The sequence below is a fragment of the Rhinolophus sinicus genome, chromosome 17, assembly GCF_057876585.1.
Source record: "Rhinolophus sinicus isolate RSI-liver-muscle chromosome 17, RSI-T2T, whole genome shotgun sequence".
Lineage (NCBI taxonomy): Eukaryota > Metazoa > Chordata > Mammalia > Chiroptera > Rhinolophidae > Rhinolophus > Rhinolophus sinicus.
This window is the reverse complement of record NC_142517.1, coordinates 183,163,932-183,183,077: the sequence shown is the minus strand read 5'-3', so window position 1 is coordinate 183,183,077 and position 19,146 is coordinate 183,163,932. Positions and strand designations below refer to the sequence as shown.

At 41.9% G+C, this 19,146-nt stretch overlaps 1 protein-coding gene across 1 annotated transcript in view; it reads right to left on the bottom strand.

Annotated features, from left to right (window-relative positions):
• LOC109455121 (aldehyde oxidase 4-like) overlaps positions 1 to 18,579 on the bottom strand; it is a 113,649-nt gene extending 95,070 nt beyond the window's left edge. The window contains exons 1-3 of the mRNA XM_088793953.1: positions 18,479 to 18,579; positions 17,998 to 18,134; positions 6,949 to 7,053 (exon numbers count right to left, since the gene is read on the bottom strand). Of these exons, the coding sequence (XP_088650079.1) occupies positions 6,949 to 7,053; positions 17,998 to 18,096 (204 nt within the window). The 5' untranslated portion in view covers positions 18,097 to 18,134; positions 18,479 to 18,579. The remainder of the gene's footprint in view (positions 1 to 6,948; positions 7,054 to 17,997; positions 18,135 to 18,478) is intronic.
• Between the last annotated feature and the right edge of the window lie 567 nt (positions 18,580 to 19,146).

Below are 19,146 nucleotides of genomic sequence, written 5' to 3'. Positions count from 1 at the left end.
AGTCTTGTCTTTTTTTCTCAGGTCAGGTTGCAGTAGGGATAGCCAGATCAGTGCTGTCCAATAGAAATGTAATGGAAGCCATAGAGGGAAGCCACATATACAATCAAAGATTTTCTAGTAGCCAGAGTAAGAAAAATAAAACAGGTGAAATTAATTTTAATCATATGTTTTACTTAACCCAACATAGCCAAAATAGTATTTCAATATCTAATCATTATAAAATTATTAATGAAGCATTTGACATTTTTCTCTTTTGGTAACATGTCTTCAAAATCTGCTGTGGGTTTCGCACTCACAGCATGTCCCCATCTGACCTGGCCTCATTTCATGGGCTCAGTAACCCCATGTGTCTCATGTTTGTGGTATTGGACAACGCAGGTCTGGAGCTGTAGGTGGGACTTCCCAACATTTTCCAGGCCATGGCACTCTTTGGAAATGATAATATTGTGCAGCACACCTGGGGTAAGTGGAGGAGGTTGACTGTGGCTGAAGGTTGCTGCACAGCTCAAAGGATCAATAGTCTGCCTATAAGCCATTGCGGGCCTAGACAGACAGTAAGCACCAAGTCGCAATCCTTTAAAATCCATATTTCCTTTTGATAAATACAAACATCTTACAGCTTTCTATTTGAAACTTAAAAACGGGTAACTCTTATTTTCCAAATGAAAGCATTCTATTTGTTGAACTTACAAGTTCACCTTTAAATTGACATATGTCTCCCGCCCCCATGTGCATCAGGCATCAGGAAGGAGTTGTGAGAATTCCCAGATAGGGAGGAGGGACCGCATACCAGGTGTGCAAACTGATTCACATAGGCCATTTGAACCAGCCCTGGCGTGGCTGGGCTGTCCATTGCAAAATTGGAGCCAGGCCCCTCGCCCTGCCAGCTGCAGCCACAGGGTCTGTTATGGTAAAGAACACAGAAAACCCTAGAAACATTCCTGACTTACCTAGTCCTTGGGGGTAGAGGAGATAAAATCAAAAGGGAAGATTTTTAATAAACATGTCTTAGGACACCTAGCCCATGGGGAGTGACCAAAGTGACCACTTGCCTAGGTGACTTAGAAAAACATCTGAACGGGTCCCCTCCCTTGCATTCCTGGAACATACAGCTGGAAGGCCACTGGGAAGCAAAAGATGAAGTGAGACTTCTGTCTTGTTCACTGCTGTATTCTCCAGCCTGACCCAGTTACTGACCAAGCAGGGGCTCAGAGAATGCTTGTTGAATAAATACACCACCGATTAAACGTGTCAGTCCTGGCTGACAGTCCCTAGCCTCTTCCAAATAAATGCCTGCCTGGGCTCTTTTTTTTTTTTTTTTTTTTTTTAACGTGATGGTGTTTTCAACTGCCCCTTATGACCAGTTCCAGGGCTGCTCTGAGCTTGGTTGCAGATCTTGGTTTCTATTTGTGCAAGGAACTATAGACCCTGAAGGAGCTCTGTTCTGCAGGAAGGTAGGCCCAGGCAGTAATCCAGTAGCTGGCCCAGCTTGCCAACCAGTGAGGGAGACTAGCAAGTCCTGGAGGGCACAGGCCCGAGGGCACTGTGTCGGTGGGATGGGTGAGGCTGGCTGCAGTTTCAGGCATTATCCACACCATCCCAGCTTTTACATGAGAAAACTTTAGAAATATCTTACTTTTTGACTGACACTCGTAGTCAGGCCTGTGCCAAATGTTTATCCTCTCTACTTCAAATTAAGTAAATAATCGGCTTTATCCCCCAAAGTATAAACTTAGAGTATGCCATCAATGAGTCAATCCTCCTTCAAGGAATACATGTTCCTTTTTGGAGATTCCAATGTGTCCTCTTGGTGAGCGCTGCCTGCCAGGGAGGGTCTCGGGGTTAGATGTGCCCTGGGACGTATTCTGAGGGTATATGTTTCCATATCCTTTTCAATTGCCAATTGCCACTGACACCCCCAACCCTACCTTCTTCCTCCTGTGAAAGGGTATTGTTTACCATCCTTCTCCAATCCTTTAGTCTTCTCCTCTCTGCCTACCCCCACCATGGTGACTAGGGTCCACCTGCCGCCTGAATCCCACCCCCTCCACACACACAATCCTGAGTCCTGGTCCCTCCCTCCTAATGTCTTTACATATCTCCCTCTCCAGTCATCCAAGCAGCCTGGCACGTGGGCCTTGCTCAGCTGTGTCAGGGGCACTCACTCGCCCTGTCCTCTGCAGAAGGCCCTGTCATCCCATCCTGCCTGGCTGTGCAGGCTGGCTCCTGCACATGGGCTTCCGGGCAATGGGGTGAAATCCAGCCTCCACTCCCCTCCCACCAGGCCCCGACCTGTGAGGGGCACCTACCAGGAGGAAGGAGCCCTTTCTAATGTACCCAACAATGCCATCACCTTGGCTAAACACAGGGTATAACTGGTAGAAGAATCTCCTTTCCAACGATTGTGACCCTTTCAAATTCTAGGATAATCTATCTGTTTGGCAGTAACTGGGGAGAGCGTCACCTTGTCCAGTTTCAGAAGTACACAAGGAAAAAGCCATAATGATGTATCACAATTCTCTTTCTGTGGTTTGCTTTTCAAGGTGTGTATTTTTCAACCAAGACATATATAGGTTACAAGAAACATCTTGACCCAGCACCACATCCACCATTGTCGCCCAGTTTCCTCTTCCTCCTCACCCAATACCACACCATCTAGGCCAAGTGACAGGAGAGAGATAAGTGGTTCCCCTTGTTATAAGCAGTGGAGAGATTTTCCTGGGACAGGCTCTAATCTGTACCTGACCTGATGGTTCTCAAAACTTAATTTGCATTAAAATTATAAAGGCGGGCCTATGAAAACAAATGTCTGGGCCCCCACACAGAGTTTCTGATCCAGCAGGCCTGGGCATGAGCGTGTGCATTTCTAACAAATTCCCAGGTGACACTGTTGCTGCTGGTCCACGGACCACACTTTGAGAACCAGTGACCTAACTATTTCTGGCTGCACCTTCCCTCAGAGAAATGAATGGCTCTACCCCTCCTGCCACAGCCCTGCGGAACTTTGAGAAGGGACAGCATTTTGGCTGGCCGGGGCCGGGTCCTCATCCCAGCTGCCCAATCAGCTGAAGATGGGGTTGCAGAGGGTCAGTGTTAGGAGCTCCTATGTACAACAGTAGCTGCCAGAGGGGTGTGACAACCAAATCCAGTGAGCCCCACCTTAGAGACTATAGGGAGAGGATGGGGTGAGACTGGAAGTGTGGGAATTCTGTCCTGGCTGACCAGTTTCTGTGTTTTGTTCTGTTTGAGCATCCATATGTGCAGTCTTTCCTCCCTGGGGTTATTCCTGTCTCTTGATGGGAGCACCCACACTCTCACCTCAGTTTTCTTCTTCAAACTAAATGTTCTGAGTTTCTTCCATGATTTTTAGTGATGTAGTTCTCAATCACTGTTCTGGCTGACTTATTGGTACTCTTTGGCAAGTCCTATGAAAAGACCCCGAACTGGTTATCCATCTGTTGAATGAATGACCACTCCAAAGAGAGCAGGCATCTGGGGCCTCTTCCTGCCTGACTCCCCGACTCCGGTATACTCTGCTATCACACACTGCATTTCAGCACATACTTAGTGAGCCTCCTTATGTGTATTTTGTGTACTAGATACCAAGAAAATAGAGATGCAAAGACAGAAACCTGCCTCCCACAAGAAGCCAGTGGTCTGGAGAGAGATGGGCTTGTGACCAGCCATTTGATTCAGAATGACATGTTCAAGGCTGGAAGTCTGCACAGGTCTTGGAAAGACAGCACTCGGCATTGGGAAACATTCACTAATTATGATGCTAAATGAACTAACTGTGTAGGGAATCCAGGTTCACTCAGGGATTTCCTAGAGAAGGTGATTTGTGAGCAAAGATTTCTTCCTATTCCATGGTGGAGTGCAAACCATCCATGATTATAAATTAGGCTTGATACGGCTCTGAGAACCGAATATCCCACTTACAGGCTGAAACCTCTGGGGTTTAGTACCTGAGCTTTTCAATGGCTATCAGATTCTCAGCAGCATTTTCTGCGTCTTTCTGGACTCAAGGCTATATTCCACAGTGCTGAAGTTGCCAGAAGACTATCCGTCAGCGAGGTGGGAGCACTTTTACAACATAAAATGCATAGTATGAATCAGGCTTGGACTAGGGTCGCCCCAAATCCAATATGTCTGTATTCCTGAGACCCCCAGAAACAGGGAGATCTGAAAATGTCATAGCTTCATCTTGCTTTTAGCCTTTCTCTCATTCCCTGCATTAATGTCCCCTTTTCTTTCATGTGGATTGACTCAGCTGTCACCTAGTGCAGCAATACACTAGATTGTCATCTAGTGTAGCAATCGCATTATCTGAGAGACATAAGGGTGAGCACAGGCTCTACAGATACTTGAAGTTGCAAGTTAGTGAATCACTGAATTTGAATTGGGTCTAATGACTTACTCTCACCATACATTTCCTAAGTAGGGGTGGCATCCTCCAGTTATTAATATGTCATCACCACACTCTAGAATAAAACGGATTGGTCCCAGAGAGAAAAAAAAAAGAATCACAAATTTAAGTGATTTGAGATTGCAAGTTCGGGTTTGTGGAACGTTCCATAAACCTTGTCATCCTCTTGCCTATACGAGTTAAGAGACAAAGATTAGAATTACTTCCAGGAAAGAGTATACATTTCTTGGTTCTTTCTAACAAATGAGGCAGCTAAGGAAGTTATCTCTATGTTTAAGAAGTTCCTATTCTGTTGCTCTTTTTTAGGAGTCACAATAGACCACTTTTTGTGATTGTTTTTGTGCATAACTCTCAGTTTTTAAGATTGGTCATCAACAGCTATTCATTGGATCACCTCTGTGTAGTGTGATTTTTCTGATTCTTTTATTACTACCTTTTAGCCAGATTCTCCATTTATATTAATGGCATCAACATTTAACTGTCCTGCAAGGTTTAAAGTCTTGATTTCTCACATTCTTCATCCAAATATTAAACCATGTTCAAACCCTGCCATTCATTTCTTCTCACATCATTTCTAGGATCCAATTCTTCTCTTTCAACAGCCATTCCCTTGTTTGGGCCTTCAGCTCCTTACATCCAGACTACTGCAGTTGTTCAATTTCTAGAGTCTTCTCTGACCATGTCCATCTTCAGTCTACTCCATAAAAATAGCAGGAGAAACCTCAGAAAACATCACTTGGATTGTGACTTCCATAACAAACCTAGTGGTTTCCCTTTAGAATACTGAATCCCACTCTTTTCTTCATTCAATATTTCAGCTAATATTACCTCCTGGATGAAGCTCTTAAGATCACAGTCTACCTAATTTTGGTTAGAGTACTAAAATTGAACATATGCCCCATGCCTTTTTAATTACATGTATGTTCTTTTCTGAAAAATGGTGTGTGTGTGTGCGTGTGTGTGTCTGTGTAACGGTTCATGGCCCCTGAATACCTGGATACTCTACCTAGAAGCTGGGCTACATAAGAACATGTCTGGTCTGCTTTAAAGAGGCAAAATTTATGATCTGGTCCCACCAGCATCATATCAGCATTCCTTTATGGGCTATGTGCATCAGTGATGGTTCCATATTTAAGAAAAATAATAATTTTGTTGACTAGGTAATATATGTACATATTACACAATCCAAAACATTCTAAAGGTATTCATTGTAGAGGCTCCCACTTTTCCATCCTGCAGCTCCATAGCTCTTCCAGGAAGCACAGCTATAAGCAGGTGTGTACTTTCTTATCTTAGCTAATATGAATGTACTTTCTTATCTTATCTTCTAAACCAAATAAATTCTTTCGACAAATCATATCACGTTTTACTTACTCTTTCTTTTTTTTGCTGTTAGAAAATAAAAATGACTTTAAGCTAATAGCAGTAAGAATATTGAAATAGCATGCAACCACCACTGCCGACTCAGGTACAAGCACAAATGGAGGAATGCCCAAAGCTGGGCCTCATTAATGAGGCCTGATGGTAATGGCAGTCCCTTGGCTGTTAACCTGGAGTGTCTTTTGAGAGACGTCATAGACATAGTAGGAGTGAAGGGCTAATAACTGGAATATAGGGGCCCCTAAGTCTCTGTGAGTGTGTGGCTCTCCGATACTTGTTTGCCACTCCCACCCCTCAGGAGACCTGCTCGATTTCCCTCTGAAGGCTCCTCCAACACTTTTCACGGGATAGTTGAGTGCTCTGGGAATGCCCAAGATACAAGCCACCTCACCTGTAAGTGAGTCAGTTGTGGACACTGAGTGGAATCAAAGATGAGGGTATAAAGATTGGCCTTGGAAAGGAGGGAGGACCCCTCACCCTCTGAAACTGTGTGTGTGGTGGGAGTGAGAAGTGGAGATGGGGATCGGGGCAGTTCATACCTGATGGCCTCAATTATTATTATTATTATTAATGAATTAGGGGGAGGGGAAGAAGACTAATAAAAATTGGGACTGAGCTGTGCTTCTATCTTGATGTTCAATGTTTGATTAAACATTATGTCTTATACAGGGTTCCACAGCTATCAATCAAGAAAATGACATCTGTCATGTGGGTTCTCTGCTCCCACTCCCCACACAAGAATGTAGGACATGGTGAGGCCGAAAAGGAATACCCATGGAGCCATAGGTAGGGGAGTCATACCACTATATTCTAGCTGGCGGCTGGGTTGGAGACACAGGAAGCAGGAGCCACACGATCCACAATCTGCCTGTCTGCTTCTCTGCCAACCAACCAACCAACCAACCCCTAGCATAGCCACGGCAGTTATATTAGTGGCTAATGGCTAACCGGTAACAGCTGATGGCCACCCAGCCATAGTGGATGGCCATCTGATTACAGCTGATGACATCTAATAGCCGAGCCAGCGCCCTTCCACGTGAGGCTGAGAGCTTGGAAACTTGTCTCTGGGACTCTGTCCCCACAACATCTCATTTAGAAATGCATCAACATGGCCCCAAAATCATGACTGGATAGGAACCAACCTGTGTGAATGCTGCATCCTGGCTTGACACATGTATGTCCATTTCTTTATCCTTTGCCTTGAATTTCCCCATAAAAATGTTCCTGTCCTCCAAGGTGTACTTCCCCTGTTAAACACAGCAAACAGGTGGGGGTCTGATTTTTAGAGATGTAATAGTACCTCAGTTGTCTCTGTTGACGAACATTTCGGTTTACAAACGCGGTAAATTTTATGGATCTATGGTATTATCAGATAGTAAAGTTCATGCTAAATTTGCAGTTTTAGGGGTTGCTTTTAAAGGTCTGGAATGGATTAATCCATTTTGCATTACTTTCTATGGGGAAACGGTGCCTCGGTTTTTGAACGTTTCAGAACACAAACGGACTTCCGGAATGGATTACCATTTGAAAACCAAGGTACCATTGTACTTAATTTAAATATATTCAAGACAGAATGTACTGCATTTTACTAAATGTTAATATTATTTTCTTTCAGGTCATGGGGATAATATGTGCTTTCCAGTCTTGATTTCAAAGAATATAATATGACAAAATTTACACAGATGCTTATTATTTTACACAAGATAATTGAGCAATTATGTGCAATGATTAAAACCTCTTACACTTTTGGCTCCGTGTCCTTACCTGCCCACATTCCCAAGAACTAGAAACTGATTATCACTCATGTGAGCAACAACTCAATCATCAGATAAGATGTTCTCACCTAAGGGTGAATCCATTTTTGTAATGAAACAGCCTGACGTCGCGAAGGATGATTTTATATGGCATATAGAAATTTGTACTTCAACAGTGAAACCCAACATTGTTTTTCTTTCTTTTTCTATTTATTATAAATATTAAACCCAAACCACCATTTGGCACCACTGAAAGAGGCCTCTTTAAACCTCACAGGGACCTTAGCTGTGAAGAAATAGTTGCCTGTGAGGGGAGAAGAGGAGGAAGGAGGGAGGATGGATCTTTTGTTCTAAATTTTACCCAAGTAGGATGTAGAATGTTCAGAAATCTGTAATGAATCGTAGGCATTAAAAAATAAAGTTTGCTTGCATTCAAGAAGCTACAGATGGCACAAGAAAAGTGTCAGGGCAACTGGGATGACTTGGTGAAGTATTTAGTGATCAACCCATCAATACAGATTTATACTGACCTGGCATTAGAAAATATTTATATATGAGCAGCATTTGAATTCATACCCTTAAGTGTCTAGGATGGGCATCCTGGAATTATTGGGTTCATCCAGTTTTAATGATTTAGGTGACAGAATTCTGGGAATTTAGTAATAACTCCAACTGAAAGTGTTGCTGAAGAGTCTATCTTTAGGGCTTTTCTCTCGTTCTCTATCTATCTCGTCTTGGTCTCCTTTCCCCCAGCTTCTGTGTTTGGTGGCTATAATTTTCATCAGATTCCTTCTCTTTCCACCCCTTTTATTAATACTTCAGATTTTTGTCTTAAAGTGTTTTTTTTTTTTCTTTCTTTTTTTTTTTTTTTAATTTGAAGGCCACATAACAACCTCTGTAGAACTAGGTAAGATACATATTTTTAAAATAGATTTTTAGACTCTCTACAAATGCATGCAAACTATACACCATTAGAATAGTTCTGGGACCTCATTGAATGGGCTTTCAAATAAGTAATTAAACATTTAAGATGTATTGATTCATTAATAAAATAAAGAAAGTGCAATGTCACACACACACACACAAGATTTTTAGATATTATCCTTGCCTTTGGTGACTTCATTCACTCTCATGGCTTCTCCCATCCCATCTCCAGCCTCAGCATTTCTCAAAGCACCAGAATTCCCTTCTGACCATCTGTGGACAGTGCCCTTTGAATGCCCTGCTGGTCCCTTAAATCCCTCATCTGCTTGCCTCCAAACATGTCATATGTCTCCCATGTCATTAATGATGCCTCTTTCCCTCAGCCAACCAATCTCTTATTTCAAGGTTTCCTTTGATTCTACTTTGCTCTTCACACCTAGTTGGTGACTTGTACTTAAATTCTCCTCTTTTCTTCAACGCACCAGTCATCTCTGATGAGACAGGTAATGAGCAACAGGAACAAGCTTGTGATGATACAGGTAAAGAGTTAACAGGAGCAAGCTTGTGAGTTAGCAGGAATGAGCTTAAAAATTAACCAATTGGCTCTGAATCCCCCACTAGCACTGCACCTACAAGCTGACAAGCACCCTACATCCATCATAGATGGGAACAGAATAGTTCCCAGAAGAAGCCAATTATAACAGCAACCCCCTGCAAACTGAGAAGCACCCTACATCCTGCACAGAAAAATACAAAACCCCAGCTAAACAGAAACCCACGGCAGCTGTCTTCTCTGCCATGGGCATCCTTCCTTAATTTGCTTTCCTATTTTTCTGAGTCTTGTGAATTCTTTCATATTCTGCCAACAGCCAAGGGTATCCCAAAACAGTATACAATCATCTCCTACGTGGCATACTGTAGTGACCTTCACCCTTGTTTCCAGTGGACAGTCTCTTCCCACGTCAATCTAAACTGCACTGCCAGGTTCACCAGAGGGAAATTTTGCTCTTACCACGTTGACACGCAGGGGATCCTGCCGACTACGGGGAGTCTGGCGGGGTCTCTGCTCCCGCTCCCCACCTGTCGTGCGGGGTGGCCTGCGGGGTCTCTGCTCCCGCTCCCCACTTAAGAACGCAGGATATGGTGAGGCCAAACAGGAACACCTACGGAGCCATAGGTAGGGGAGTCATATTACTATATTCTCGCTGGCGGCTGGGTTGGAGAAACAGGAAACAGGAGCCACACTGTTCGCAACCCTCACTGCACTGCTTGCATGCTCAGCCACCATCTTGTTGCTAGCCCCCATTTTTTCCTGCTAGCGTAGCCACAGCAGTTATATTAGTGGCCAATGTCTCACTGGTTATAGCTGACGGCCAACTAGCCACAGCTGATGGCCATCCAATCACAGTTGATGGCCATTTACTACCTGAGCCAGCACTTTTCTATGTGAGGCCGAGAGCCTGGAAACTGCTTTCTGGGGGCTCTGTTCCCACACACGTTCCTATTCAAAATCTCAAATGTCTTCCACAGTCTACGGCACCAGTACTAATTTTTTGGCCAAGGAATCAAGGTCCTTCATAAAAACCACCTCTCCTCTCTGAGTCTGATGTTCTGGATGGTCCATTTCCTTACTAATTTCCATGAGAAAACGTAAAATGAGTGATAGCATACAAGTTCTACAGAAGCCACGTCATTGATTAAAATTGCATCAGTATGTTAAAAAGTCTTATGATAATAAGGGACTTAAGAATTCACTATCAATGATTTGATCAATAGAATCAAATGCCTCCTCAATGTTTCCTTGTTTTTTCTCTCTTGCTCTCCCCCCCCTTTTTTTTTTTTTGCAGGTCCAGTGAATGATTTGTGTTATTTTGCATCCTGTGGGAGGTAACAAAGAAAAGGGTTTTTACCCAGGTAGTGCATTCAAGTTTTCTGACTTTGGTCACCTACGTATCCCTCACACTGAAAACCACATGTGATGTTCATAATCACTCCTAGAATTCGCTAGGACAGCACAGGTTTCAGATAGTACATCCAGTGCCTCAATGGGACAGCTGCCCTTCTCAGACCATGTACCCTGACCTGGCACACTTCAGGAAAGATGACCACCATGTAATAGGATCCCATTACATGCATATTTAATTTACCTACGAATTTCAACCTTCTCTGGAATTGGGACTCCTTTAATCCTCACAAGAAGAAATTCACCTGTTCTGGAGGCTTAATAATTGGTTTAGCCTAAGCCCTGCAGGCAAGCACATGCTCTTTAGAATTTCCCATCCACTCCCAACCAGGGACTTGGTAGGTGTGTTAAAGGAGAATGATTTCAGTACCCAGACACCTGCATAGCATCTTAACCTTTGTTCCTTATTTTAGTCAAGTTGTTTTCAAACTTTAGTCTGCATAAACATTACAGAGTAGGAGCGCATGTAGAAAATCTTATGTTCTAGACTTTATGGGCAATTTCAGAGACTTTTTGAGGCTATATTTTAAATTTATATTTCAAAATGAGGCAACACAAATGTTTTAAAAATGAAACAATTAAAATATATTTGATGAAGAGTCTTGTTCTTAGCCCTGTCTCTCTGTCTAGTTCCAACTTACTCCTACCAAAGGTGACCACCATTGTTAGTTTCTTGTATGTTCCTCTAGAGTTCTTCTATGCAAATACAAGCAAATTTACATATATATATATTTATATATTTATGACCTTTCTTTGCACAAATATTTTTCCACATTTTTCCACTTAGGGGCAGTGAGCACAAGTAGAGACCTGCTATTGCTGAGAGGATGCATTCCCAGACAGTAGTAAGAGAAAGAAAAGCAGACTGTAATTTTTAGGATTAATTGTGCTTTTTAGTCTGTTATCTCTGCAACAGCTGGGAAATGCCACACAAGATAAAGTGGTTTCTCAAGTACCATGGTAACAACATGCTTTGGGAATTTCTGTAAAGATTCGTGATCAAAAGACCAATTGGATTCTGACTAAATGCCCACCATCACAGGCTCCACCTCTTGATACACGATCTTCACCGTTATATGCCAGAAGGGAACAAAACATACATCAGCAAGATCCCTGTCAGCTGGGGGTGACATACTCTTGGATTATATTTGTGGGGTTATTTGTAGGGCAGAGCACAGGCTTGGGTTTGAATACTGGCTCTGCCACCACTAGCTACATGACCTCAGGAAGTTTACAAGCATTCTGGAAGCCTCAGTATCCTCATCTTAAGATGGAGACATCCATGCCAACTTACCAGGGTCCGTAGGTGCCTCAAATTCGTTCTGAAGCAAGGCTTAGTACAAATAAATAATCTAAGGTTGTTAAGAGGACTACATGTGGTCATGTGTATAAAAGTGCCTGGAAAATAGCAGCTGCCGCTACTAATCCTCCTACACACTATTGTCATAGCGTCACCTCATCTGAAATTCAAAATTTGGAGGTGGAGTGAGGATAAAGTCCCATCAGGCAAGGGGACAATATGTGAAAGAAGATTTTTAAGGGGTGTCGGTTCTTACATTCTGTGACTCTGTGTAACCAGGTACGTAATGAGCACTCCCGACCCTCGCAGATGTCTTCCGCTGATCCTGGGTATGACTCCTAGGCCGTTCTTCAAATAAAAGGTTCTCTTCTGCGATCTGGTAAAACTACATGGACCAATAATCACCCCAGCTACAGCAGATCAGTCGGTGCCAGTGGTAGAAAGAGGCTCTGTAATCTGGGAAAGAAATTTGACCACTTCTCTGTCTTCTCTGCCCTGGCGGTTTGGGTGTACAGTGGTGGGTTAGCCTCGGATCCTGAAGGTCATGTGCATATCATTGTATGTCACATAAGTCCTTCTGCTTCAGCCACAGGGGTCAGCTTTAAAATCCTTTCCCCCTACATTTCCCTCGGGCTTCCAGCTGCCCTTTTGTTACATTTCTGTTCTTTAAGTCTGTCAGTGGTGTTCATTTTTCTGAGATTTCAATGGCATAAAAACATGATAGAACTATAAATGGTCAATAAACATCTGAAAAAAGTATAACTTCATTGATAATTAAAGTAATTTTGATGAAAAATAACAAGATACCATTTTTCTCTAATATCACAGATTAGAAATATATAATATCCGATGTTGGTAAGAGTGTAATGAAATGGGTATAATCATACCAGTTACTGAGAGGGTAAATTTAAACAATCTTTCTAAAGGCTATTAGTATTAAGTATGCAAAAATGAAGAAACTTCACTTCTAGGAATCAATTCGAATTGGACATAATTGGAAATGTGTGCAAAGATTTATGCACTAGAATATTCACTAAAATATGATTTTTCCCTCAACAATGGGGATTGGCTAATAAGTTATGGCACATTTATTTGAATAAAAAAAATAGCCATCAAAAACCCTGTTATTGAAAACTATTTAGTGACATGAGAAAATGTTCATGGTTAAGTGAAAAGAGAAATATGTGTGATTATATATACAATATAATCCTCACTTTGTAAAAAATATGTTTTATTTATTCACATATTTATATATATGCTAACAACTCTAAGGTTGGAAGGAAATCTATTAAAATTATAATGGTATGTTAAGAAATTCCGAGACTTGGAAAAAAGGCCAAAGAATGCTTATTGTCCTTACATGTCTTATTGGAACAGTCTAGCAGGTCCACCCGATGATAATCTGATTACCTAGGAGAACATTTCTTTAAGTTATTATTTGTTATTGATTACAGCCTAGAGTCTGCGAAGTTACATGATGACATGTGGATATTTTCCCAGTTGTGAATTAAATTATTTCTGCCCTCAAAGTTTCCAGTTTTATTCTCTGTAAGATATTAACCAGTTTTGTATCTAAACTAAAAATATTCTTCAATTGTTCTTGCAATGCCTGTTTATTCTGTCTCTCAAGTTCACTTTCATTCAGTTTTATCATCTCGCTGGTTCCCTCATTAGTGAGTTAAATAAATCTTTGACATGCGCTTACTTTAGGTTGACATGAGAATCAAGTTTTTAATATTTTCAAAATACTTTGACGTATATGGGTGGTAGGTTTACAAGAGATTTTTCTTTTTGTCTTTATATTCTTCTGTATTGGTCAAATGTTCATTGAAGGACATGTCTTACTTTTCTCATGAGAAAGTGCGAATACCAGGGGTTCCAAAAAATGTATACACGACTTGTATTCATCTTTTGTTATTGGTATATACTGAGTATTACAATTTTAATACAGTTTTTTTCTTTCTTAAATTGTGTACACATTTTTTGGCACCCTCTGTGTGTATGTTTATATGTGTATAGGACACCTACACGTCCTATATTGATTCTCAGTCCATGCTTTCCTTGACCCTGTACCCAGTGAAAAGCCTACCTCCCCTTGGACTTCTAAAAGTGGCTTTGCAGTTGACAGGGCAGATACTTACTCCATGGGACATATAGAAAAAGGTGTTATTATGCTCCCTGAAAACCAATCTGCATTGCTGGATAAGAAGAGGTTAAGGCTGATAAAATCCATTTCCACCATGCTGAGTTGGGCACAGGATTGCCTTTTCAGTGGGAGGTGAGGACAAGGATAAGAATATAAGAATGCACTCCTCCCCCACAATGCCCCTTCACTGATGGAAACTGGAGTCTGAGTCCCAGGTGAGGGACTGGGAAGGGTGGACCAGGAGAGGGCAGGCAGAGAGGACCACAGGAGGAACCGGGCTACAGCAGGGAAAGGAGTCTGGGGCCACAGTCTGGGCAGGGAGCCTGAGGGCCTCGGACTAGAGAGGGAGACTCCCTAAACCTCAGTTTCCCCAAACGGGAGGGAGCTGGTTCAGGCTAGGTCTTTGCACTCACACTCTGATTTTATCTTTCATCTTCCCCTCCCAAGCACGCCTCATTTCCAACCCCGAAGCCATGCAAATAATATGACTGTGCTGGTAGTTGCTTAGAATGTAAATAATTTCCGGAAATTTTCTAGCTTCAGTTGCTTAACTAGTTTCTAGTCGCTTAATTTATTGACTACTGGAAAAGATTCTCACGGAAAAATCCAGATTTGAGCCCCAGTGCTTTCAATGCCAGCTTCCTGCAGAGACAGCGGCCAGACTCAGTAATAACCTAGGAACAGAGGTGCTGCCATCCACTGGGCTCTGAGGGGTGCGACAGCAAGACTCCTGCCATGTTGGATGTGCGTATTCTAGGCTGGAGAGAAGGCCCCAGAGATACCACCTAGCCAGCCACTGCCTGATTACTCATTGTTACAAGAACTGATAACATGTGTTTTCTTGCTGCATTCTGAAACTTCAGAAACCGCATCAGAGAAAACGCCACTTTGAAAAACGAACATAAAATACATGGAAGCAGGACAGAAGGCCTCTGCTGCCCCCTGTTGGTGGCATATAAGAATATGCTAATTGTTTCCGTATTTTGGTCCTGGTTCTGCCACCCATTCACTGTGAAACTGTGTTGAAATAATCACAATTCTTTGGATTTCAATCTCCTTACCTGTACAATAAGCTTATTAGTCTCTTTAAATGATATGATTTGTGATTCCAAAGAACCTAGGTTTTCAGAGCATTTGAAAAAGAAGGATAAGGAAATCATGCACTCTCCTGAAGTTCTCTAATAAAGCAGATCAACCTTTACTCTGTTATTGTTTTCACCTTGGAATGTATAAAATGTTCACTGCAAATTCTATTTTTATGATTGGAATTTAATTCAAGATAAAAATAAAGCAACTAAAATCAAACAGATGAAAGTGAACATCATACGTTTCATATTCTTGTACATTTCCGGAGACAGGAATGAAAACAGACACCAGGACTTGTTCTGGCTTAAGGTTTGTATTTGTTGCTCCAGTTGAAAAAAAATTGTTGTGTTCCTTCTGTTAAGAATTAAAAAGCATTTCACTTAAAGGTAACATATACTACTGAAACTACTTTATATCTTATTAAGTCCAGTAGTGTTCTTATTATAAAAAAGCATTTTAAAGTTAAAATGAAATTGAAAAGTAACCACACGTATCATGACTCTCCCATGATCGGGTTATATCCAGAAATATTTTGGGACCCTGTCTTGGAAAAGCTAGGCTTTTTCCTGTGCTGACCGAGCAGAAGCCCTCCACCTAATGGGATGCACACTGGCAAAGTTTCAATGTGAGATTTGTAGGGCAGAAGGATCTGAGTCTGTGGGTACATGTGGTGACAATGATAGATGGGCATGTTGTGGGAGAGAGCACGCAGTGAGTTTGAAATGTCTCTAGAGGTTCGATGGTAGTCACGGGTGTATTGCTCATGAGAACAGTGACGTTGACAAACGAAATACAAATGACAGCAGTAACATCAGTACATGAAAGACAGCCATAAAGTCATGGGATTATTTAAACCCCAAATCTTGAAAGATGGACACGCAAACAGCTGTTACTCCCCTTGAAGTAGTTATCTTGGGAGAGAAGACACATTTAGCTCAATAGTGCTATCTGTCTCAAGACATGTTGGGAATTCTTTGGAGGGATGTTCTTGGAAAGCCTGTGGTCTCCATGGCAATAAATCTTTACCCTTTGAAGATGGGTTTGATTCGTGGTAAGAGGTAAAAGACATTCAGAAGCCAGCTTGATGGATAAGGCCGTGGGTCAGATTGGCTAACACACTTTTTTTGGTCAAAAGTCAAGTGAAAAAGAGACTGATTTTTCTTGTGTAGTTTATAAACCAAGAAGTGTTCTGTTTTGTCTTCTGTTTCACCACATAGGGGCACTGCCCCCAGGCTGGTCCTTTTGAAGCTTCCCTTTCCAATTAATTTACCTGATAAGTCAAGATAAAATTAGATATTTTACATTCACTAGGCTCTTGACACTAGGAAATATGTCTTACGATCCTCATGAATCCTTTTATGAGGATTCCACTATAGTTATAAATTTTCCCATAAAAGATACCAATGTATAAACTTTTAAAAAAGTTTAAAAAAGGACTCAAATTATCACTTATGCATGAAGAAGTTATTCGGAAAACTATGGATGTGTAGCTTGCATGATAGACAAGAAATGGTTAAGCAGCGTCACCTTGGGTGCCTGCAGCCGGTTGGGACTAGCAGGATGGGTAGTGTGTGTGTGTGTGTGTGTGTGTGTGTGTGTGTGTGTGTGTGTGTGTGTGTGTGTTGTAGTCTGAATGTGTACTCCCCAAATTCATATGTTGAAATCCTAACCCACAAAGATAAGAGGGTTAGGAGGAGGGGCCTTTGAGAAGTGCTTTGGTCATGAGGGCAGAGCCTTCATGAATGGGATTAGTGCCTTATAAAAGAGTCTCCAGTGAGTTCCCCATCCATTCTACCATGTGAAGACACAGGAAGAAGGCACCAGCTTGGAACCAGGAAGAAAGTTTTCACCAGAATGTAACCTAGCTGGTGTCATGATCTTGGATTTCCAGCCTACGAAAAATAAACTACGAAAAATAAACTACCAGTCTGTGGCATTTTGTTACAACAGCCCAAACGGACTACGATATGGAGGAAGGTAGAGAAGGGGGGACAAGAGGCAAGAGAGTGAGTTGTGGGGTGAGGCAGTTGCTGAGGTAGAGCGTGTTTGAAAGAAAGGACCAGGCAGCGTTCCTGAAACAGTGACATCTGCAACAGGATAAATGTTTATCTTCCCAGCCGGGCACTATGAAAACCCTTGCAGTACAGATACAAGTAGAACAGAGCTGATAAGCACGGAGAGAGGTGGGAGGGGGTGGAAGAGAGATGGATTGTGGACAACACACTGTCACAACCTTCGGTCTGGGGAAGCTGCCTCCCAAGGAGGCAATTGCTGAGGATTCCATCTTTGAAGAGTTCACCGTGAGCATGGATTGCAGACAGAATGATGGAGGTTACCCTCTCTGGTTAAAGGCCCTCATAAGAAATGCAACCATTCTAGTGCAGGAAGTCTAGAACGTGAACAGCACAGGGTCCAGAAGAGACCAGCAGGAATGCAAAGCCACAGTGTTCAAAACAGAGGATTTAGACTGGGCCACAGACAACCCAACAATTCTTTTATACAAAGAGATTGAGGGTTAACCAGAATAACTCTGCTGTGCTATTTATAGTTATGTATATGTTTATTTAAGTAAATATTATATAGCTATTTGTTATATATCATAGTTGTTATAATAAAGAATTCCCCTCAAAGGTAGAGTAAATTGTGTTGTTCTTATTTGTATTTGTTACCAGGTCAATTATTCTTAAAGAATCCGTTAGTTGTATTTATTAGGTAACAAGTTAAAGAACACTTTTGGAAGTTGTGAAATATAGACCATTCTGGACCAGATAGATCCTCAACAGAAAATTGCAGACAAGATTTGGGTCGTGGGTGGGAGGACCAGGAAGGCAGTCCCGCCACCCCTCTTAAAACTTATACCAGAATTATCTGAAATTAGGCATTTTATCTGACTCAGTCATGTGAAAAACACAGATGGACATAGCAGGAAACAGTAGGAGTATTAGATGATACAAACTTTCCTCACTAAGGTCGCCACATTCAGATGTTTGTAAAAAGAATATACACCAGATTCCTGACCTGTTGTCCAGCTCTCAGATGATTGACGCGTCTTCTCTTCAGAGACTTTGGGGTGTTATCTCCTAGGATGTCCTGCACCTGGGCCGCCATTAGGGTCATCTCTGATAATTAAATACCTTCATTAATATTCTGCAAGCCTGGAAAAGAATAAGGCAATTAGGGAAAGAAGACTATACTTTTCTCTTTCATAAATGTTCTATTGTTTTTCTGATTACTGAAATAACACATACTTGTTGTAGACCATCTTATAAATACAGAAACATAGGGAACAGAACGTAAAAAGAACTTAGAATCCTTAAAAAGTTGCTAAAACAACCAGGACCATTTATTGCTCTTGGGACAAAGACGACGCTCCCTCACCAGGTGCTGTGTGGTCCCTCACCTGCCTTCTCCCCTCACTCTGCAGCCACAGCACTATTTTCGGTCTCTGGCACTTGGTACATGCTGCGTCTACACTCTTTACCTGGTCATTGCCCCTTACCTTCTGATCTTAGGTAGGAGAAGCCTTCCCTGACCCCCCATTAAAGTTGGAGCACCCTGTTATCTGCTCTTCTAACATCATCTATCTCTCCTTTGCAGCTCTTGGCCCAGTTGCAAATTTACCGTTTATTTGTGTGATTATTTGTTTGACATCTGTCTTCACCATCAGGCTGTAGGCTTCATGAGGGCAGAGTCCACCCCCTTTTTTTTTTTTTTTTTTTTAAAGATTGTATCCCTATTGCCTAGCACAATGCTTGTTTCTTTGTCTAACTTGACTAAACCCTTTCCATCTTTCAGGTTGAGCTTGAATGCCACACCTTTCACTATGCTTCATTAATTTTCTCATTTTTTCATTTCCTACTAAATTTGTATCTAGTTCCGTGATTGGCACGGAATCGTTCTCTAATTGAATCATAATCCTAAGTGACACTATAAGTAAATGCTGGCCTGCCTGCTTCCCTCTCTCCCTCCATTTATTAAACAAATATTGCTCTGTACCTACTGTGTGCCAGGCACTGTTCTAGGTGCTGAAAGCACAGACAACATCTATGCTATCAGGAAGTCAACATTCTAGTAGGGGTGACAGCCATAACCAGATCAATGAATAAATAAGTAATATAATTTCAGACATAAGTGCTATGAAGAATTGAAGCCAGATAATAGGGTGGG